General features: G+C 39.0%; 1 protein-coding gene across 3 annotated transcripts in view; it reads right to left on the bottom strand.

The window, feature by feature from the left end:
• Nucleotides 1-23,521, bottom strand: part of PIEZO2 (piezo type mechanosensitive ion channel component 2) — a 287,559-nt gene that overhangs the window by 116,388 nt on the left and 147,650 nt on the right. For all 3 annotated transcript variants that reach the window (XM_059857974.1, XM_059857981.1, XM_059857989.1), the window contains exons 5-6: nucleotides 15,340-15,502; nucleotides 1,809-2,019 (exon numbers count right to left, since the gene is read on the bottom strand). In XM_059857974.1, the coding sequence (XP_059713957.1) occupies nucleotides 1,809-2,019; nucleotides 15,340-15,502 (374 nt within the window). The remainder of the gene's footprint in view (nucleotides 1-1,808; nucleotides 2,020-15,339; nucleotides 15,503-23,521) is intronic.

The following is a 23,521-nucleotide window of genomic DNA, read 5'->3' as shown; positions in this document are numbered from 1 at the left end:
TTTTTAATTAGTAGATGTCTAGGAGCCACCTTCCTCAGGACAGACCTGCAGGCTCCTGGTGCCCCATAGCTCCAGTGTGGCTGCTGGCCCTGCCCCTCTCCAGGTGCTGGTTTGACTTGTCTTTTGGGAGCAGCCCTTCCAGGGATGGTCCTGAGCTGAGCTGAGTCCAGGCATTGTAAGGACTGATATCCACAGTTATATGCCTGAGGTTCACCATCACATCTTTCTCACCATATTTTAAGCTTTCACCTATTGTGCTGTAAAACTTCACCCAGAAATTTCTGCCTCAAGCCTGTAACTATTTCTTTTCTTCTTACAAAGAGACACTTTGTCTTTATTCCAACACTTTTGGAGAATGAGAATACACGATATCCTAAAAAAAGTTATTTATTATGGCCAGTTACTCTGGCTGTGAAAAATACAAAATTTATTTCTGGCCTGAAACTGCCTAGGTTTACCATTTAACTGTTGGCTCCTATTATCAATTCTACTAGATGAGATACCCTAAAAAATGGAAGCACTTTGTATCTTTGTCAGTTCTTTCGAGCTGCAGTCAAGTCACCCTTCATCTTTTTGGCAGGGTAAGTAGGGAAGTATTTAACTTATAAAGCTCAAGGTCTCTCTCTGGAGTACAGGCTTTTCAAACCTCAAGTACTTTTTGTAACTCTACTCTGAACACCTCCCACTTCTTGGCTTGTGTTGGAGCTCCACAGGCAAGATGCCCATCACCATTCCGAAGAAACTGCCCCCTGCCACTGCTGCACAATCCTTCTGCTTCCCCTTGAACACGGACGATGTTCACCTCTGTAGAGTGACATCAGGCTTTTTGATTTTGTTTATTTGAGATTTTTTCAATGACATCTCTCTTCCCTGGTGTCAGGCCCTATGATAGCCCACATATTTTTATCTTTTTAAATGTATTACTTTCCATTTGGCTACATGTAAGGCTGTTTAGCACTCTTGCCTTAATGAAAGAACCTGCCTTACTAAAACGGCCACACCTCCAATCTCATCATTCAGTATCAAATTTTACTGTCTTTTATACTGTTTTGTACTGTTGTTTTATACTTCATATACTGAAAACTTATATGTTAAGTTGTAACATTTATATGTATCGCTCCATTCAAGCATGTGAGTTGGCAGACAAATGCTAATCTACAATTCCATTATCTAATTTTGAATTCAGTAGTTACAACCTATAGTAATTTTGTACACTTCTGTTCTGGCTGTAGCTGATTATGTGGTATTAAATCAAATGTCTTACAAAAAGGTAGTCTATATGACATCAAAACAACTACTCTTACAAACTAAATAAAAAAACACCAAGAGGAAGTCTGCTTATCACTCCTTTTACACACTACATGGTCAAACAAACAACTTTTTTTTAAAGGCTATGTGAATACAGTTCCTTTTTACACTTAGAAAGGATGAAACCAAATCTATGAATTCACTTTAATGTAAATACATACATGTGTATATATTTATATATACACACATGTATGTATTTACATTACACACACACAATATATATAGTCATCTATAATATGCCCCCCATTCACCGTTTGGTTATAAGAGCAACTGTGAAAATCATAAACGGAATGACAGGGCCAAACAGTATCAGCACATAAAAATTAAGCAACTCAGCATATTCCAATACTTGCCAAAGAGTTAATTTAATAAAATCTGCAGCAATTTCTTTTCCCTTAAAAATTTCCATTGTTACTCCCGCAGGCGCCAAAGTGCTGAAAACTCATTTGTTAAACGCAGAATCTAATGGGCTCCTGAGGAAATTTTTCAAATACACCAACCTGCTGAACCAAGTAAAATTGTAACAACAACTTTTCCAGTGGTGATTATCATATTGCCAATAAACTCCCTCAGTTTGGATGCTAGGAAGGCAATTCTACGCAGCAGTTTTAATTTCATGGTCTCCTCAAATTCTGCTTCTCCACAGTCATCGTCATCCAGATCCTCTTCATACATCAAAGCATCATCTGGCTCTAATTTTTCTCTTACGGCCTAAAGGAGAAGAAAGGAAAGAAAAAACAGAATGCAAAAACACAGAGAGAGAGAGAGAAAGAGAGACAAAAAGGAATTTGAAATTAAACGCCACACATATATTATTTAACAATGAAGTCTTCTTACAATCTTTGACTATGCCAAGTAGTGAGACATAAGAAAGACATACTAAAGTTAGAGATGTACATTGATGGCTCCCACTTCAGAACTGTCTCAAAATAAAAGGTTGTTAAAGGTGGTCTCTGGGAAAGGCTGCACAACAGGCTGCTTGCTCATTTACACATGAAATTTGGTTTGATTAGTTCAGCATTCTTAGAAAGATAAGCATCTTGCTATCTAATATCTTTTAAACTCCTCTTTGCCTCAAAGGTTTCAGTCATAAGCTCCAAAAACTGTAATCCCTGGGTTGATATTGCTCAATATCAAAGCCTTTCCAAACCCATTTTTCATCAACCCTTTCTCTAAAGGCAAAATCTAGAATGGAGCAAGTAGGAGTGATCTGGAAAAGGGCACGAAGGGTTGAAATGAATGGACAGATAACTGATTGGTGACTAAAGGGCAGTTTGAGAGAGAAGAAAAAGACTAAGCAGAGGCTTGGGGAGAGAATGAGAAATATGGAGATCAACAGGTGGTGAAAGAAAAGGTGAAAATGTGAGCAAGAGAGAGGTAATGAAATCTTGAGTGATCTACAACAATTTAGCAGCGGTAATGAGACCAGTGACTTAGAACTATACAATGGAAAACAGAAAAGAAGGAAACGTGGAAAGGCCCATCATACTTGAGTAGTTTGTTAGGATTTGGCAGTGCCTTCACCATCAAGACTCCATCGTATCTTGGAGACCAGAAGACATACACAACTATTGAGTGGTGCAGACTAAATCATCAACCCATGGTAAGAATCTGCAGGATTAGCAAGAGGCCCACACAAAGATAAAATTTATGGAAAAATTAGTCATTCATGGAAATGAAGAGGCATATTAAAATAAAAAGAAAAAAAAGTAAGAGTTTTGAGCCAGGTTCTCATTTGGTGTAATATAGAATAGCTTTTTTGGCAGTAATTTAGACTTGTATTAGCTAACACTAGTTCTGGCCAAACCATATCTCTATCTGTGAAATTAAAAAAGAGAGATTTAAAAAGGGAGATTATTAGTATTTTTCATCAGAATAGCGATTTTATATGCATTGGTGACCTTTGGCAGAAAAAATTCCACACTGACAGATAAGATTGCAGTAGGAACAGAAGAACTCTCAGCCTAGTTAACCAAATTCTTCTGTACCATTAAGTGGATTCCCAGAAGAACAAAATTCCCTGTAGATGGCTTCACTCCTTCATTTCACCTCTAAGTTTGTTGCCAGCTTTCTCCTCTTACTTCAGAGCATTGACATCATTGTGAATGCTCAGGAAAACAAACAAGCAAGCAAACAAACAAACCCCTAAACAAACCTGCTTGTTCTAAAGAATCTATTTCACAGACAATGAAGTATGTAGTAAATACAGAGGGCTGATCTGGGAAATCTACATTTCTTTTGGACCTATCCAGCTATTTCACTAGCAATATATATATTTTACATGGGGTATAGTAGAATTTTAATTGCTTTCTTATTTTCAGCATTCACCTATACAGCTTTCAAAACATAAATTATTAGCTCCTTATGCAAACTAATAGGGAGATGGCAGCCCAAACCTGCAGTCATCACATTTCAAGCCATCAGCACAAAGAGGCATTCTGTCTGTTCATCACTGCTGCTCATACCTGAGTTCCTATCCCAAGGATAGGAAACATTAAATATTCAGAAAGAATGCTGACAGTAGGCACCGCAATACTTCCTGCCCTAACTTCCGCCAGAGCTGTTTCAGTGAGGAAGTTAAACAAAGGGCAAACGTTATGATCATTTTTGCTTGTGTTACAAATACTAGATTAACATGCTCTTCATCTAGTCCTTTTGGGTCCAATCCTGCTTCTCCTGGTCTGGTTCTAGTGCTCTGTGCCTTGAGGTTAACATAACCAGTGAACAGTGAAACTTCAATAGCATCCATATCCCAGCGAAAGAGAACGAGTGAGACTGATGGACATTTAAAGGTTTTGAAATGGCACACTTCCTAAACATAGATTTGTGTGAAGGAGACCTTTGTTTCTTCAATTTGTGCCTTCAGCTTGCTGAAGACAATACACATTAAGACATACACTCACTTAAAAAGGATATAGGAATCAAAATAAATAAATTATTTCATGGAAGGCCATCAGTATTCATCTATCTTTGACTACTATGTTAAACATAAAGACAGGATTCGTGTATTTATTACAGCTTAAAATTGCTGATTGCTATGAATTATACATAGGTAGGAACAGGAAATAAAAGTCTGAAGAGCCACAAAAGACAATAATAAAATAGTCTGCAAACAAGCAGAAAATGTTTTTGTGGGGAAAATGAAAAAAATCAAAATATTTTTAAGTATAAATTGGAGGAAAACACACAATGCCTTCAAATAATAAAATAAAAAGGAGGACACATAAGTAAGGAAAACACACAAAACATCCCAGTGAAAGGTGGGAATTCATATATTTTTCTGTCTCTCATCCCTACCTGCCTTCCTAACCTCAGGTGCCAAATGCCAAATTCACACCTCAAAATCTCTTCAAAATAGATCTTTGGATTTTATGTCATAACTAGAATCATATATTTTAACTTTTAAGGCTATTTAATCTTGCTTCATTAATATCAAGAACATTTAGGCTACATTTTGCCTTGAGAGTTAAGCATTAATAATCTAATCCTGGCATGTATGACACAGCACACGCAGGGAGAAGCACTAGGGAAGAAGATATTTCAATGGACCAGGACATGACTGAAGCTGAGAAGGAGATGATGGTCCAAAGTTTCCATGGACTGAGGCTTCTACACTTTAAGCATAGCTAAAAGCTTCAGCGTCCATGAGTTACCAAAGTTAACGTTCCTTGGTTTTTAGCTGTTATTTAGATATGAAAATATGAATTCCAAGTTCAGCAAGAAAATTAAGACGTCACAAACATTCACAGGAAATGCAGAACAACCTACTTCTGGCGTTCCTGAGGTCATCGGATGTTGGAAAGAAAACTTCAGCACTCTGAACCTCAGGAAATACCAAACTGATTTCCCAAGTTTTCCCTCTAAAACTGCAAAAGTCTGTTGGGAGTTGGAGTTCTTCAACCACTCTCCTCTTAAACTCATGCCAGTTTAAAACAAGCTGGCAAATGGGATGATTATCAACGACCATCATATGGAGTCCCAGAAGCTTTTTCAGAGCAGATGCATGTTGATTTTCAGGGCAGCCAGAATTATCAAGGATATGGCTGTGCAAGAATTGCCTCGTTTCATGACACAGTTGATGGCTATGTCAGCAAAAACTATGACAGTTAAACAGCTCTAGGTTTGATTTTACTGTCTTTTTTAAAAAAAAAAACCAAACATAGTTGTTTTTAATTCAGTATCCAGGATGAAAGGCCATGTTCCTTTGCTGAAGTAGATGGAAAGCCATGTTCCGGTGTATGTCAAAAAGACAAACTTTGGATTCCCTACTCTCATATTCACTGCCCTCTAACTGGATCATCTGGGCTGGCTTTCCATTTTCTCACATTGAGCGCTTCCAACTGCAGAAGGCAAGCAAACAGCGAACAGTTTTCACATCCAACATGGTGATAATGTGCTTGTTGCTTTAACACTTTCTGATGATTAAAAGGCCATACAAGTACGCGCTCATCACAGAACACCATTACTTCAGTCAGGCTGCTTTGCAAAGCTCTTTTTTACTATGGGGATTAGTCTAAAGCTACAAACCCATGCTACATAGGCTACAGTTAGAAAAATACTTTTACTTCCATAATAAATTACCTATTATGCAATTACAGGATCCCTGTGGATGCTGATTAAATCAAATAAACTTCTCCATTCAAGGAGTATAGAGCATTTGTGAAGCCATAAACATGTGTTTCCATGACCCTTGCTCTGTAGAGCAGGGCCCCAGGACTTTTTATAAACAAACTAAATGCAGTTTAGGTTTTTTAGCAATCATGTGGAAGTCCCTGGAGTATTTATTGTACAACACTTTTTTAAACTGACAAACTGAGATAGAGAACAGGCAAGGAAACAGTACAGCTCCTGTGGCAGCTATGGCAGCTGCTCTTGTGGCCAGGCCAGAATGTCCATTAGCTACTTTGGGGGCTGCTTTTTTAACATCCAACTTTTAAATGTTTCATCTGGTACAGTATAAACACTACTGCACAGAGATATCCTCTAGTCCCAGAGATGTATTTACTAACAGGAAGCCTTAACTCTAACCTAAACCCCATTTTTGCCTCTGTGCACTTCTTGCTTTGTACCTACTTTTAATAGTATTGTGTCTGTAAACACAAATTTGCTCATTTATTGACTTTTCAATTCTAGAGTGGACACAAATAAACCTCAAAAAACTCAAATACTGACAGCAAGAAAATTTAATTAGCCAGAATTATTACACCTAAGGGGATGGAAGTCTCCTAACTCCCATCCCGCTGAATACATTGCATTAATTATTGGGACCTCTCAAGCATACACTGCTAAGCTCACAAGAGTAAGTTCCTGTGGGGGTTCAGGTGCTTCTTCATTGTACTTGGCTCATAAATGTAGTACAAATAGCCTCTTTTCAGTATTTTGACACCCCCAGCCAGTACCAGGAAATAGAGAAGAGTGGGAATGTTACACTTTTCTAGCTATGGCATTCCAGACCTCAGCACAGACTTCTAACCCCTGCTGCTGATAGCTGCACCAGATTCTCTCAATGGGTCTGGATTGTCTTCATGCTATCCTCTAGTTTGTGTGCTCTGGGACTCACAGTCACACCATCCTGCTGACACTGCCACCATAAAAGTGTGATTCTCTCAAGATATCACCACCTAGAACTACTTCTTTACCTCTAATCAGAGATTTTTATTCCATACCTGTGATTGAGTAAGACAGACATGATTTGTTACACATCTAAGTCTGTTAAAACCACGAGGCCCAGGTTTCTGAACTTCCCATTTCAAAAAACCCCTGTAATGAACAGCTTGGTTTAGGAATTATCTGAGAAAACATACTTGATTCAATTTTACCAGCAGAACAATAGAAGCAGGCTCTCTCCTCTCACACTTAGTTCAATTGCCTCCATAGTCACTCAGCTACTGCATTCAACCTATCATAACAGGACTGAGTTCCTACTAGTAAGTTTGCTCTAAAAGCCCTCTTTCCCCCTTAAAAAGATCTCCAATCTTTATCTTCAAATGTGAGATAGTCACAGCAGTAGGAAGAATTAATTACTTACTTGCTTTTAGAAGCAGCACATAAGTAAGTGAATATAGAAAAAATAATCAAAATAACACAATATTCCCTAGACAGACGCAGCTGTGAGCACAAAAGCTGGAAAAGAAACTAAACTGCTACTGTTATTTCTGAACTGGTACTTCTTTTACCATCAAAGGAACTGCAAGCCCTTAACGTGATATAAATGACTGTAGTTTCAACCTGTGGTCAATACTAAACCATGTTAACACAATCATTTATTGAATTTTCAATTTTGCAAGAAACTGTTCTGAAAGCATCAGCATGTGAGAAGTGGATGTCCTTGCTTTTCCTGCCACAGAAGAGATTCAAACATTTCCACATAAACGATTCCCACATGTCATTGAACTTGATTCCTGCAGAGATGGGGCTGCTTGGCAAAAGTATCTTCTTTAAGGTCATCTTGTGTGAGGTACATGGGATCTACAGAAAGACAGAGGGGAACACCAGGCTACCCAAACATGGGGTGGGCAGGGAGAGGAAGCTGTGGGCTGCAAGCAGGATAGAAAAAGGAAACTGTAACTTCAGGGGAAGGCCCTGCTAAATGAGATGAACTAATCAAGCATGGGATTGCAGAGAACATTTTGGAAGGTGTGACATTAATGAGATAGATGCATCTTGGAATGTAAAGAGTTTATTTTAATAATTTAGATTACTCAGGTGAATCACTTAAAATAAAATAATAAATTAAGTCATATAGATCTTACTGAAAAATTTGATCACTGGTAGATCTTAAGTGTGCTAAAGCTTGGGTTCAAGGCCCACACAAAAAGATAGATGTATATCAGAAATAACTTTCAGTGTGTTTGCAGTAATAAATGCCATACATACACCTCCACAGTAAAATCTCCTGTGGGAAAGAGTAACTCATTGCAAAAACAAAAAGGACCAGCTATTTACTGGAAACACATAAAGACAGAAGCATTTAGCCAGTCAAAGGAAATTCAAAATAAATTAATAAAGACAAGCACTGTTCTGAATCAGGATAACAGGAAGGCAACTCATTAAATCCTGCATAAAATAGATATTGTACTGAGAGAACCAGAGATTATTTCACTTCCCAAAGTACCCATCTCACCTGAGCAAACACTGAGTGATTTCAGCACACAGCTCATTGGGCCAATATTGAAACACATCTCGACTTCATAAGGTTTTCAGGGACGGAAGCCAAATGTAAAAGAGAGGAAAACTCACAGGCAGAGTTTAGTGGTTTGGCCTGAGACAATTGAACACTTCTTTTTTAGCGAAAAAGAAATAGGAAGAGTTGGGTTATGACTGCAAGGCACAATGCAGTTAACTGAGCTAGAGCAGGTGTGCACAGCACCTATATGGAGTAATTCCTGGCCCAAGAAATACACCTACTGTACCAGTATGCATCTTGCTGAGAAGGAAAATAAATACCCAAACGTGGTGCTGTGGTTATTTGCAAACCAGAGTGACTTGGATACTTCTCCAGTACCACTCTGAAGAACCTCAGACTACTGGAATAACTAGGAGAATTTGATGTCTAATCTTCAAGAGGATCCAAAGTCACTTGTCTTCTGTCTTGCAGAACAACCTTTAAAGACAGATGTGAGTTTTTTCTCCCAACCAGAGAAATTAATTCTAGAGAAGGAAACATTATATTGAAGCAAAAGAGTAGAAGATCTAAAAAGGTTGTAAGGTAGCTATGAGTATATATACAATATAAATCAGATGTTTTCTAACCACCAGAAAAGCAAAATTACAGAACAGGGTCATTTCTGAAAAAAGGGGATGAAGGAAAATTTCCCTGTTTTCAAGATGGTGCTTTCTACCTTCCGGAGGGAATTGTGTGATACAGCTGCCTGCAGTAACAGCAGACTGAATTCTGTGAGTCAAGCGATTCCTTCTCCTGATGTGTTATTCATCACTTAGGCTGTCCAAAGGCAGTAGTATTCCAGGATTTTAATCTCTTTGTTAATAAATCTGCATCTCAAAACTTGGAAGGGAGAGCTGTGAGTAACCCCAGTGAAGAGCTGCCACAAGAAGAATTGCATCCTGTCGTGTTTCTGCCCAGAGCAGGACAGGTGCACACCGAAGTTTCCTGCCCAGCAGGCTGACAGCTTTCGGTAACACACTGCACTATGTAACATCATGTAGCTGCAGCCTGCTGCAGTATAATTACATATTTGTGTTAAGACTTATCCAAAGACATGTGCATCAAACCAAGGAGGTAATGTAACTTGTAAACTTTTGACCCTTGTTAAGATGAGATGCATTAGAATTGTTACTGAGGGAGGCAGCTGTGTAAGGTCTGGCAAACTTCACCACTACAAACATCACAAGCAAAGAGATAAGGGAACCTCATCTACTCTTAAAACTGCAGGAAAAAAAAGTTTAAAATCCTGTTTATACCATGTTCAAAGCACACAAAGACCAAGTGGGTTTGACCAGTTCTCCAGAGGTCAGAAGCAGAGAAACATTAATAACCAATTAGAAAGAGTAAGCTCGTGCTGTGCTTAATATGGGAAACAAGAAGAAAAAAGATGAAAAATAATAGAGGCATCATCAGGAAGTTCAAAGAAGCCAAAACATCCCAACCCTCTCTAAGAAGCTCTTTTTCCATAATATCTCCCACAATAGCAAATATTGAAAGAGGAGTTGCGCATGGAAAGAAGATGTTTAGAGAAATCAGGGTCAAAGCATCTCATTTCAATGACCACTAGTCAAGTCAGGTGAATGTTTGATACTGGTAAAATCTAATTAAATTAAGACACAGACACAAAACAATAAATCATCTAAGGAGAAATATATCCATCATAGGCTTCAAGAAAAATGCCCACCCTGTAAACAGGGTCATGGGCACCACTGTAAAGTGCTTAAGGCAGGTTACACCTGAGGGCAAGAAAAATGCAACTGCAAAGACTGGGACATCAGACCTTTCTCAGAGCTGTTCACTTCACTTATGCAGGACATTCAGGTAGGTGATATGCTGGTAGAATTGCTTAATCCTAAAATCTCTGAACATAATAATCAATGCCGTAACATTACAATTTAAATCAACAGTAAGACCTTGCCTGAAACGCTAAGGAACTGATAATCTCTGCATCTCAAAAGAATATTGCAGAACTATAGTTTGTTCAGGAAAAAAAGTAATTAAAATTACAAAAGAAATTTAAAAAAACCCAGAGATGGCTTAGCTTTTAAAGGTCAAATATAGAAGATAATAAATATATTTGATTTCCCTTACACAATCTCACTCTAATTTATTACATGTTATACAAGGGACCTTCCATAAAATTAAATAGTGTGAAACTCAAAATAAAATCAAAGAGCACTTATTAAATTGTGAAAGTCCTTGCTTCATGATATCACTGAAGTCCAGAAATTAATGAGGTTTTAAAAGAGTCTGGGTAATTATATGTTTAACAAGATTATTCAGAGTAGCTATAATTATAAACAACCTTTTTTGAAAGGGATTTGAAACCACATGCTTTAGGATTAAAGTCATTCTCACATGAGAAGAGACCAGGATAAACTGTAACATTGCAGAAGGGTATTTTCTTATTTGCTGTTGTCCTTATCCAGCAGGTACCAGCTACTTTCAGGATAAGGATACTGGTCTAAAAGTGTAATTCCTAGGCTAAAAAGTCCTTGGACAAGGCATGGGACATGGGCAGTTCTCAGAGCCTGTCTGCTCTGTCCTGTATGGAATGTATTGCAGTTACACTAGGGGACCTGGAGCAAGTGAGAGCTCTCAATGCACTACATGCTCAAGGCATGTGGAAGACAAACAGCCTGTCACTGTTTAGATGGACAAAGCTGGGGAAAGAATCATTTTTAGTTCTTCTGTGTGCCCAGGGACATAGGAGTCGAGAGACAGATGAAGTAATAGACTTGAGGACACAAACCAAGTTCATGGCCAAAGTGAGAACCATGATGGTCCTCCTGACTCCACCCCAGTGTTTTGACTCCAGGCCAAGCTCTCCTCACATTCATCTCAAACTTTAGTTTACTAAAAAAAAAAAAGATCCTCTATTTCCTTATTTTTTTCTTCATTTTTTTTCTCTTTTGAGATCCCAAACAAATCTCTGACTGCTGCAGAAAAGAGGATGGGTGGTAGCTTTGGGATCAACCTTGCTTATGAGACAAAGTAAGGACCTAATGGTCTTATTTGCTTTCTAGGACATCATGGATGAGAAATGAGCTTCCATGGGCAAGGCAGCAAGTGCTGTACGAGCAAGCTGCATTGAAGACTACAACAGGTTTTTATCAGCTAAGATCAACACCTCTTCTAAAGTTGAAGTTGTGCAATTGTGGAAGGGTTTTCCTTCCTGTCACTGTCACTTAAAACATCAAGAATTCATCCACAGTCTCAAGAAAAGGCTACTTCCTTTCTAATACCTATCAGACTGTATATACTGTACTTGCATTTTGGCACATAAACCACCATCTGCTCCAAATCAAAAATGTCGTGCTTTCAGCTGCAGCTAGGAGTTAACTGTTGTTTCTTATTTTCTTCCACCTTTCACACCTTGTGACTGGCATTGTGCTTTTCAGCATTTGCAACCCGGGCCTGTCTCCAGCTGAATTCACCTGCTTTAAATTTTCTGGGCCCTAATAAAAAGGGCCTGCAGACACGTTTGCTCCAAGTGTGCAACCATTTAGGGGTGGTAATGAGTTGGACTGCAGCCTGGTATCTGGCAGACCTTCCTACTCCATGACTCACTGTTAATTAAAACCACACTCTGCTTATTCCTGGGATAACGTTACTTACAAATAATTGAGAATCTCACTGCCTTAGAGCCTCCTCCCTCAGTTCTGTTCTGTAGAGTAAACTTTTCTGATGGAGATCTGTTTCCCTTAAAGTTGGATGCAGTGTAATGGAGAACGACATCCATTTTTCAACAAATCCTTGTTGTTCTTTATTTGGATTCTGATACATTTTCTTGTTTAGAATTGCATCTCAATCCAAAAGCAATCTGATCTATCATGGCTGGTTTCTCGAGGCTACTGCCATGCCAAAATAACAGCTGCTCAACTGGTGGCATTTTTACAACATGCCCATATATCAACTGAAATGTGTTGGGCTCACACAGTCCTTTGAAAAGGTTAGTTAAAGCAGTATTAAACCAATTATTTAACAGGTTTTCCTATGCAGAAATGCTGGAAGGAGAAAATAGATTAACCTTTCTTTTTTAATTAAGCCTACTTTGATAGTATTTCACTCTCCTACAAAGCAAAGAGATCTGGGAATCATTCAATGTAAATAATTTAATGCAAGGAGGTATAGCTGCAAGACACTGCTTTGGCTTGGAAGTACTTGATTTATAGAACCATCTGTGGCTAGGCATCTATCAACCTCAAAAGTTACCTCTCTAAAGGCTCTGCTAAGGCTGTTTAAATCAGCTGATGCAATCTCAACAAAATGTCCTACCACAAATTTCTGAAGGCTGGTGGCAGGAACCAGCAGCAGCAGCTCACCTACTCTAGAATTACCTACAGGACTGGTCTAACAAACCCAGGACTATTTCCCTTGGAGGTAAAATACCAAGCTCAGCATTTTTTCTGAAGTGTCTTTTTGTAGGACAGTTGCTGTTGCAACTCAGTTTGTGTTTTCTAATTCAGTGGAGTTACAGCCTCAGTAACGAGCTGCACCAACACAGAACTACAGGCATCAGTCAGCTCATGCAGATTTCAAAGGACTGGTCACTTACTAAGTCTTCCCTTTTCCAGTGTACTCTACCAAGAGAGAATTGAAAATTATGTGAAACCCACAGAGTTTGGACTGATTTTAGACTATGCCAACATTCTCCCAAATTCAGACACTCAGTGGCCTGATCTGCATATGCATTAGGTTCCTTTCAGTCAGTCCTGCCAAATACATATTCCTTGCAGATTCAGCTGCTTCTGCCTCCTTCTCCTAACTAGCAGAAATGATTCCAGGAGGTTATGAGCAGACACCTAGAAAGAGAAAACTGAAGTTCGGAAAAACATGTTGAATAGGCATTTGATTTTCCACTCTCCATTTCACTCAATGTTTAAAAAGCTACCAGATTACTCTGGTGCAAATTCATCATTTTGGCTGTGAAGGGAAGAATTCCTTAAAGTATTTGGGATCCCCTCACATAACAGAAAATATTATCCATTTAATCCATTTAAAAAAAAAAATGCCTGTGATAGAGCTTTGGGTGTCACTAAATCTAAACACAGCTGCTGTGTTCACTAAATATTCTGCAATACACGCAGTTTACAGAACATAAATAATATTCACTGGGTTTTGATGTGAAGAAGAAAAACATATTTACACATATTTCTATTTGCCCAGTATTCATGTTTCTCTGCAGTCAGAGTTTTCTTCTCTCCCTCCTTCTTCCCTTATGGAATACTGTTGCCTTGGCATTGAGGTAGCCAGCCCAGGACCAGCCCGATATAAAGCTACACTCTATGCTATGCAGTTAGGGTTTTTAGCTCAGTTTTTCCCTTGCACTGGAGGGAAATGGCTATTGAACCCAGCCTGAAAGCCAGCACCCATCCTCCCCAGGACACTGACCTCCCTTTGACCCAGACCCCAGGCTTAGGCTCACCTCTGAACCAAAGAAAAAGTGAATATCTAAACTTCATCATCTGGTTTCAGAGGAACCAAACTATGCCTATCTTTCTTCTGAGTTTCTGCCACCAGATTACTCCTATTTTGTGCTTGTGAATACTTTCTCTTCAGAAGATCAAGAGCACCAAAGAAGTCTGTTGGAGCTCACTTTGGTAAAATAAAACTCATTTAAGAGGAGAGCTGAACACAAACCATACTAATAAGACACACTTCTTTCCTTTTCTGGGTATAGCCCAGGGTTCTAGCCTGCTGCAAAATCCATTTTGCACAGCTTCAACGATAAAGCAGATTTAAAGCTGATAAAACCATGTTCCAGGAGACACAAAGCTTTGCAAACGCACATCAAACCAAACCCTACATATCCTCAATGTGCAGTTAAAAAGCTGTAACCTTCAGGCAATCCTCAGCTGCCAGGAGAGCCCATAAGAATTCCAACTGCAACTGAGTATAAAGCACAGTCCTGATATTGATCTCTCATGTGCTAGAAACTTGACCAGCTTCTGGCACTGCCACAATCCAGACAACCTGGCAACATGCAGAGAGGCCTCTTTTTACTCTACATCGTGGCACCAAAATGGGCAACTGATCCCCCTAAATATTTCACTCACTTCAAAGTTCAATTTCTATTTGAAACGAGCAAGTTAAAATTGTCTCCCCTAAAAATGGTGTTTTGAGAGTACAGAAAAAACATTCCACCCATACGTAAAAGAAGACAGAAAATGAGCCTCAAGCCATGCTAGACAGTCTGATAAAAAACATGTTAAGATTAGTAGTAGGAATTTCTCTGCACCCTGGCCTGAATTCCCATTGCGTCTTTTTATATGACAAAATTGTTTCCCTCTTTCTGTGGATTTTTCAGCATTTGGATCTCTGCTACTCATCTTCCCACTAGTAAAAGACACAGAAAATACATCAACAACTCCAGCTAAGCCATTCCCCCAAATCATTCTCAATATCCCTCAGTATGACCAAAGTTTTAGATAACTCCTTCCATGAACTTAATGCACAGTCTCTCTTAAATTCTTTAAGAGTAATTTCTGATAATCACTCAGATGCTGCATGGATAAGAATTTGGAAATAGGAATGCTATCTAAGTAACTGAGAGCTGTATGTAGCAGAACAACCTTTTCAGATTTAACCAGCAGCTCTGGTGAAGAACAACTTGTGATGGACTGTCATGATTGTTTCTTAACCCAACATTGTTTGAAAAATCCTGTAGCATATCTACCACTTTTCATATTCTGCTTTGTTTTCTCAACATAACAACTTTAGATTTTTCCACTTTAAAACCAATCATTTCATTTCCTGAAAGAAAGTTTAATACTTAACATCGCCAGCGCTCATGAAACCACTTCAGAACACAGGAAAGTCAAAGCACACTAAAAGCCATACAGATAAAAATGTGCATTTGATACCATCTCCTCATTTTCAAACTGCATGTTGCACTGCGCTGCGTCCTCGGTTACCGGCTTCTGGAACACGTTGCGGCAGATGAGCCATATTGTCAGGCTAGCAATGAACATCCCAATATCTGGTACAAATAGTCTGATCACGTTCCCAGCATCTGCTCCTTTCACACTGTATGGGATGAAAAAAAACAACAAAAAACAAAGAAACGTTTGTTACTTCTAATGGCATTTTCAACTGGAACAGACAGTAAGCTCAAGGCAAGGAAAAAACCCCAAACCATCAGTAATAACAAACCTTTGCAATATGGGAAACATAAAGATGATTGAGGAACCCCAGACAGATAGATATTTTTGCTCTCCGGAAGTACAGAATAAGTGATTATTTGTTGGGAGCTTGCACACTCTTATTTTAGTGATACTTAGCATTTTGATTAACCTAATTCTGAATCAATTTTTTGAGAGCAATACTGGAATAACCTCCAAATTCAACATGAAAGATTTCAGCTGAGTATGTAGAAAATTCATCTGTATGAAGCACAATCCTTTTACCAGCACTTCTTGCAAAGACAACAATATCCAGGTCCACCAAAGATGAGGATGTCCACCCTTAAGTGAGCCCTAATCCTTCTCCCTGGCACACAGAGGAATAACCAGAAAGTGTTTAATATTTTAACATGTTTTATTATGTTTACTATTAATACATTTTATTCAACAGACTACCTGAATACCTTTTGGGGTATTTAAGTACAAATATTTAAATGATAATTAATGTGTTCAATCCCTGCCAAAGAAGACTTTCTTCTGCTCTGAAAGGTTTGTAAGGCATGTTTTTTATGCAGGAAAAAGATTGCACTGTTTCATTGTGCAGATTTAATTGCTTATACTAGGCAATACAAATACAACTTTTTGGATTTGGATGTGGAGTCTGAATTTGGTTCACTGTTAAAAAGGAGAGCCTGGATTTAGGCTTAGTGGCACAACAAAGTTTTTATTAAGCTGCTGAATGCACATATTAAACTCTCAGTTATTAATGAGAGAATATAATCATATTATATGTGAAGTTAAGGCATTTTCAATATGCAGCTCCAATTAAATTTTTTTACAGGGCTTTATGTTTGTAATCAGTTCTGAGGACAGGTGAGCCATCTGTATAGTTCCTTGGGCTTAGGTGAGTGCACTAGGTCTTCACAGCCTGAACTGGTAGAAAACCTAACAGGTTGTTTTACAGATGCAAAGAAAGAGTTCACCTCTGGCCTTTCTTCTTCACAGCTTTGAAGCCTAAAACAAACTTTGTGAAGGAGTTACCTGCAAGTGCTGTGATTTAATGCAGGCCTGGAGTATCAAAAAAGTCTCTAATGTCATTACAATATAACCACTGTCAGAACCGTGTGGGTCTGCTCATACGCCCACGATCAAATCCAACATTTCCATCACTGCTGCTCTGCTGACCCAGCTTTTCCACTGATGTGTATCTTGCAAAATAACATATGCTCAAATTGGGAATAAGGTGAGTGATCAGAAAGCTAGCTTTAATGTTTGTTTCAACAGCTTAACCCTGAATGGTCATGCAACGTATGGCAGCTAAGTAGCTTGAAAATATTTCTCTAATGGCTTTCAGTTGCCCTGAAACAAAGGAAAAAAAAGAAATTGAAAGGCTTGCAAAAGAGTTAGATGGCAAAATCCTTTCTGGACTGCTTGCTTGTATCTTTTGCCACTGGTCCCAGCATGCTGTAGAGTCAACTGGCCTATGAGAGCATGGCCACTGTGGTTAACATTACAGAAAGTCCAGGCTGGACATGAGCCCCCCATTCTTTTTGCAGTATGGCGGCCCCTAATGTCACTGAAGATTAGCCCAGGCTGCACCATGGCAGAAAGAGGTAAAAAGTACATGTTTAATAAATCTTTTTTCCAGCAACAGTGTACATGGGTTTCATAACAATGTTAATGAACTTTTTTCAATAATCCTGATCATTGTGATGCCTAAAGAGGCTGACCTGGAACAGAGGCTAGGCAGAGTTAAAGGAATAAAGTAGGCATTTTTTAAAAGGCCTTCAAAGGATACACCTTGAGCAGTACAAGAGCCCAGCCGTGGCTTTGCCCAAGATGGACCCAAGATGGACCAAAGATGGATGACCAGTCACTAATTTAGACACTTTTATACGTTTTGGTCCATTTACATATTGAGGTCAATTATCCAATTACAGCTTCAGGTTATGAAGTCCCATCCTCCCAGATTGCTCTCCTCAATTCGCTGTTGTTTATACTTCTTGAACCTAAAGCTGCAGTGGTGTCCTTGGTTCTCAGGCTGGAAAAGGATTGTTTTGTCTAACTACCCTGTGAAGAGAACTTGCTAACACTTTATATGAAGTTCAGAGTCACACACAAAGTCAGTACAGAATCTAAAATATATGAAAGCTAAAATTTAAGGCATCACTTCTCTAAGTGATTTTTTTCTTTACACAGATCTGGATTCTTAATTAATTGAAAATCAAAAATTAATTTTGCATCACTTCTGAAGTCCTTCAGATTCAATCACTCACCATGTGTACAAATTAAAAAGTGGCAGCCTTTAAGAACCAGAACTTCTTAGTTGCACCAGGCTCTCCTTCCTCACATTGCACTCCCATGGAGCCATGCTGGGTATTCCTTTGCATATCCCGCTCCCTAGACCGAGGGGAGACCCCTGCGGGAGCCCTGCCCCTGGTGCAGCTCATGTTTCTTTCCAAGTCAAGTGCTTCTGATCTTTCAAAATAAATCATTTAGTGTGTTGTTTTGAGAGATGTAACGTACAGCTCAGGCTAGCAACAGAGAGCCTGAACAGTGATACCTAACCACGGGGTGGGGAAAAATTCTGCACATGAATAGTTTATTCAGCAAAACCAGTTGCAAATGTATGCTGTCCCCACTTCCCCATGAAAAAGAAAACAAATTGACCTCGGTGTGATAATTAAAAAGGAAACAAAAGATCGCTTGAAAGTAGAGAAATGTATATTCTCCTGTAAAGCAGAATAATAAACTACTTCATTCAACCCCAAGTAATTTGCTCCCCACTTTTTCACAGCAAAAGCTAAAACAAAAATCAGTTATTCCCACTTGTTATCTCTGGCAACACAAAAAAAGAATGGCAAATACTGCCATCATTCCACAAACATTTCTCACTTTATTTGCGCATTCACACATGGTCATATTTTGCATTTGATAACAGTCTATACATTGTGCTCCTTCCCCCAAAAGAGGCTTTTAAACTATGAAGTTAAACAGAAGAACAGGAAACCTATTCAGATCTCCTACAACAACAGCTTTTTTTTTTTTAATCCCTGCAAGAATCTCACGGTGTTCAATGAATTGGTCATAGCCTTTGATCTACAGCTGGTAAAGCATAATTTATTCACTGAAATGAAATAATTTACCTACAGGGCAGCTTTAGTTGTAATAGATACCAGTGACTGAAGCTTATAACTCAGCCAGAAACATATTCTGCAGTATAATTACAGTAAATGGCAGCTTTGGTTTTTCCTTCTTTCTTACAGGATGCAGAAGAGAAGAGCATGGACACACACACGCATGCACATACACATACACACACAGACACACATACACAATGGATTAGGGCTTTGAAAGGGTTTTTTACTTTCCCTTGACCAAAGAAATCAAATTGCACACAATTTTTTTAGAGGAGGGACTACTACAGTTAGGGTTGCAAGAGTTCCTCTGTAACAAAAATAACTTTTGTAGGACAATAGGAACTTCATTGGCTTTTCTGTCTGCCAATATGTGGAACTGCTTTATCACATCAACAGACTCCTAATACAGCAGTTTCCTCATCAGACAGTGTGTTCCCCTGCTGATTTCAGCTGAATACTTTAAACTTACTACTTTACAAAGGGTTCATCTATTTTCTGTGCATACACAGAATTTTCCTAGGACAGTGTGACTCTGGTCTACTCCTGTATTTCTCTGCTGCTCAAGAAACTGAGCAAAATTTCCTGCTTTATCTGCATTGAGAATGGAGATAGCTGTGGACACACATGTTAGAACCGTTGTCTTACTTCATGTACACTTACTGGTAGTAAAACAAATGTCATCATAATGAAACATTACATTCTTGTTTGGAGCTGTAGAAATCAACATTTCTGTTTTCTTAAAACAAAATTTTCACTTTTTGCCTTTCTAGAGTAACTGTTAATCACAAATTAAAATCATTCAACTCCTACTGAATGTACAAAGCTTTGGTAAACAGTGAAGTGTTAATACTGCCAAACCTGGCCTGATTTCATTTCTTTACAATGGCAGACAAGCTAACTTCCTCTTTATTTCAGTTTTACAGAATAAAACTGGAAAGGTAGCAGAACTATTAGAATTAGAACAGCAACGTTTTCAATTTTAAAAAAATTAAAATATACAGTAACACACATATGAGACCCCATGCTAAATGTACGAAATAGTCCACATATAAAATGAATACCAACAGTCTTCAACTTTAAGTATTTACTATTTTGTTACAAAAAAACAAAAATGGGAAAGAACAACCAGTCTTTCTTAAAAAGAACTCAAATTACTTCAGCATCAGCATGGTATCACAATGTTAAGCTTATGTTAGACAATAAATAAGATAATGCTTCCAGATTAAAGAACTGTAAAATGCTTGATTTTATGTTGGATACTGAGTAAACGAAGTATTTTATAGGCTATTTTTTATTGCAGTTTAAGAAAGTAATTAAAAATCTTATTCATGCATACTACATCTTTCCATATATGCACATATCTTTCCTATTTTCCCCTCAGGGGTTTTCTATAGCATCTCTTTACTTCCTAATTAATTTAATAAAACAAAAAAGGTAATACTGGTAGGTAATTAGCAGTTAGCAAGTGATAAACTAAGGAAGAGATGCATAGATGCTAATAATTTCCATTCATCTGTTTGGTGACTGTGAAACGTCTGATATTTCTAATTGAATCTAATATTTCAGGGTAATTAATGCCCTCTGTAAATGCTTACAGCTGAATTCCCATGGGCTTAATCTGCAACTGTAATCATTTAGTTTGGAGGTAAAACAGACCCAAGAATCATAAGCATGGACCCCTGGAAACATGGACTGGCAGTATTTCACAGGTGCTACGCAGTACCATGAATGATCCATTTGTTTATCACTAGTATCCTCTCTGATCCAAAAATAGTGGAAACTTCGAGGGTACCAAAGGCTACTAACAGATGGCCTTAGAGATGTGCCTGCTGATCCTTGCTGTTGGAAGATGGTGATGGGAATGGCTGCAGCTAGAAGATAGTTAAAGAGGCTCCTTACCCTCTCTCAGTTTGAAATAAGAATGAAATGTCTGATCTGATATTTACTCTCCTGGGAAACTCCCTCTTTACTTATCTGAATCTAAGGATTGCAGACCCTGTCTGAGTCACAGCCAGCACTTCAGTGAATATAGTATGCTCACAGTTTATATTCATGGTGCCATACTTATCCCTACTAGCTCAAAAGACAAGTTTTCTATGTTGGTTCACATGGCAACCTTGCCACCACATTCAGGTCAAACCTGTGCCACGGATAAAGTTTACAATCTGCTGAGCACTGGTAGGTCTGCCCTTAGTCCGCTCCTTGCTCATCAACAAATAGAAAATAAATTACATCACAAAAACAAAATACAAACTTTGAAATATTAACATCCACAGCGCTGTGTATGCTCACTCTATCTCCTGCACTGCCTTAATATGATGGTCCTTTCAGTTCATGCAGAGCATGGCATGTGTTTTACCCAAAATACCTGAAGTTGCATTTTCAGAGAATATTGGTTGTGCAAAGTAAATGCGTGGGAGGAAGAGGGAAGCAAAAATGCATAGAAAACTACTTATAAAAACATTTAGCATGCACTGACCTACCCAACATACAAGTTCAAAGGGCTCCTGAAGTATTTGCAAAATCTAAATCACTGCTTACAAACTATGTCTGCACAGATTCAAAACCCAAAAGTACACTTTGCTTTTTCAGGAAAGATACCTTGCAATGAAGAACACACTCTGTATTGCAGAAGTGCTTAACCACGTATTAACCAAACATTTGCTTTCCAAACACCGCTATGCAGAGAGAGCGAGCAGCTATTTGAAACTAAATGTACATTGCCAAGATTTTGGTGCCTCGTTGCCTGCATAAAACATTCAACATTAAGAAATTATGGATATGTGCAACAAGTTAAACATTGGTTTGTGGCAATTAGTCTCTTTCTAAAGCACCTCTTGTTTCTTTTTGTTCGTTGATCTTCTAATAAAGGGCAAACTCCAGCTTGCCCAGGGCAGCACACAGAAGATTAAAACTTCAGCAGGGATTTTCAGCTATCACGCAAAGCACTCAGCTGCACTGCTGCCAGACTCGTGACAGCACAACACTCAGCTCGCTTTGCCCATGTCCCACAGCTCCAAATGTGGAGCAGGACTCAGGCTGCACAGCCAAGAGGAAGGGAACAAAATCCCCTCCACACCCATGGAGCTCTGCGTGCCAGCCCCACAGCACAGCGGTGGAAATGACAAGTCCATCCGCTACACAAATTATTTCATGTCAAAATGGGAATGAGATCCTAGATGGAGGCAGAGCCAAAGTGAGCAGAAGAGACCTGAGGACACCTCATCTCTAAGTGAATTTTGGTCTTAACTCTTCAAAGAAACTCCTTGTTTCCACTTTGAACACTTCTCACACAGACTTCTTACTTATGCACTCATTGTGTAAGTATTTAGCTTAAGCACTAATTCAGTATTCATTGATCTCTGCAAAACATTCCTAGTAAAATTTGTCCATAATGCTCATAAATATTTGGTAATTGGCAGCAAAGTGTTTGCATAAAGGCAAACACAGATATCCATATGTTCCACAATAGTCCTGAGTAAAAGAAAGTGCTGACAATCTGAAGCAGGCTGACATTCTGTGATTATTTCAAAACATATTTTCTCCCTCTCTCCACAGTTTTCATACTCTAGCTGGAGCATGAACAGATCATCACTTCAAACTACTTTTCATTTCACTCTGTTGCCAGCATATAACATACTCACAGAAAGTAAAAGACACATCTAGGTTTTCCAGTCAGCTGCAGATGAGGAGGGAATAATATTTCCCTCAATTACAGCAATGAACATTGTAAATGACTGTCATTTTACAAAGCCAAATTATCTCCAATACAGAGAAAAAGCACACGACTACCAGTGGTTCAATCTGGAATGCCCACTGCACTTTAGTGTTTGCATAGGAGACCCTTCTGTCCCACAAGAACCATTCCTAATTTAAAACCATCCAAGTGACTGTTTGCTGGGATGGGACCATTCACCCTCAGTCCTTCCATATGAAACAGCTCCCAGTCTACCCTGCCTTCTCTGGACATGCCCATCTTTCTCTTCACAGCCTCAAGCATGACAGGACAGAAAGCAACATCTAACCTTTCTCATCACCACCTGCCTGAAAATCCCAGGGGTTTAGAAGCAAGAGCACATGGACATTGCTGGAAGCAGGCTCCAGCCATCAGGGGCATGTGTACAGTATCTCTCCTCACTCCTCTGCTGACTTCCATTAAAACTGGCCAAATGAAACATCCTGATTCATCCCACTGGTGCACTTTGTTCATTTCTACAGTGTCAATCAAAAACGAAGCAGAGTAGAAATCAATGACAAACTAAATCTCCCAATGTCATTAGATGTCGCTTCTAGTTTTTCTGTAAATAGAGCCTATAACATAATCTCTGAGCGGCAAACACCCCACATCCATGTGGGAGGGGAGACGACTACTCCCCTGCACTGCTTGATGCTATCTGCTCAATGGCTGGATGGGTGGCCACCAAAGACCTTTCTCAGGTGCAGGAGGCAACTGCGGTAGTGTTTTGCCAGTGTGGGAGGCTCTTACCTTGTCTTAGCATTGGACAAACCAAGACTGCTCAGATCCAACCTGGGCAAAAAGGAGCTGAAGTGAAGGGCTCCAGGCTGGCTGGTCAGACCTGGCACTCAGTATGCTCCTGCTCCACCAGCCACAGACTCCCTTCTGTTTCATGTGCCAGTCGCTATTTGGCGATCTCACATGATTTACTGATGAACAAAACCCAACAAAAAGAAAATAAAACACAAAGCCAAACTGTTAGGCATGCATCCTAGGGAGTTTTTTGGGTACTGATTGCAATGCTGATTGCTCTCCAGATTAAAACAAA

The sequence above is a fragment of the Haemorhous mexicanus genome, chromosome 1 (genome assembly GCF_027477595.1).
Source record: "Haemorhous mexicanus isolate bHaeMex1 chromosome 1, bHaeMex1.pri, whole genome shotgun sequence".
Taxonomy (NCBI): domain Eukaryota; kingdom Metazoa; phylum Chordata; class Aves; order Passeriformes; family Fringillidae; genus Haemorhous; species Haemorhous mexicanus.
This window is presented reverse-complemented; position numbering and strand designations above follow the sequence as displayed.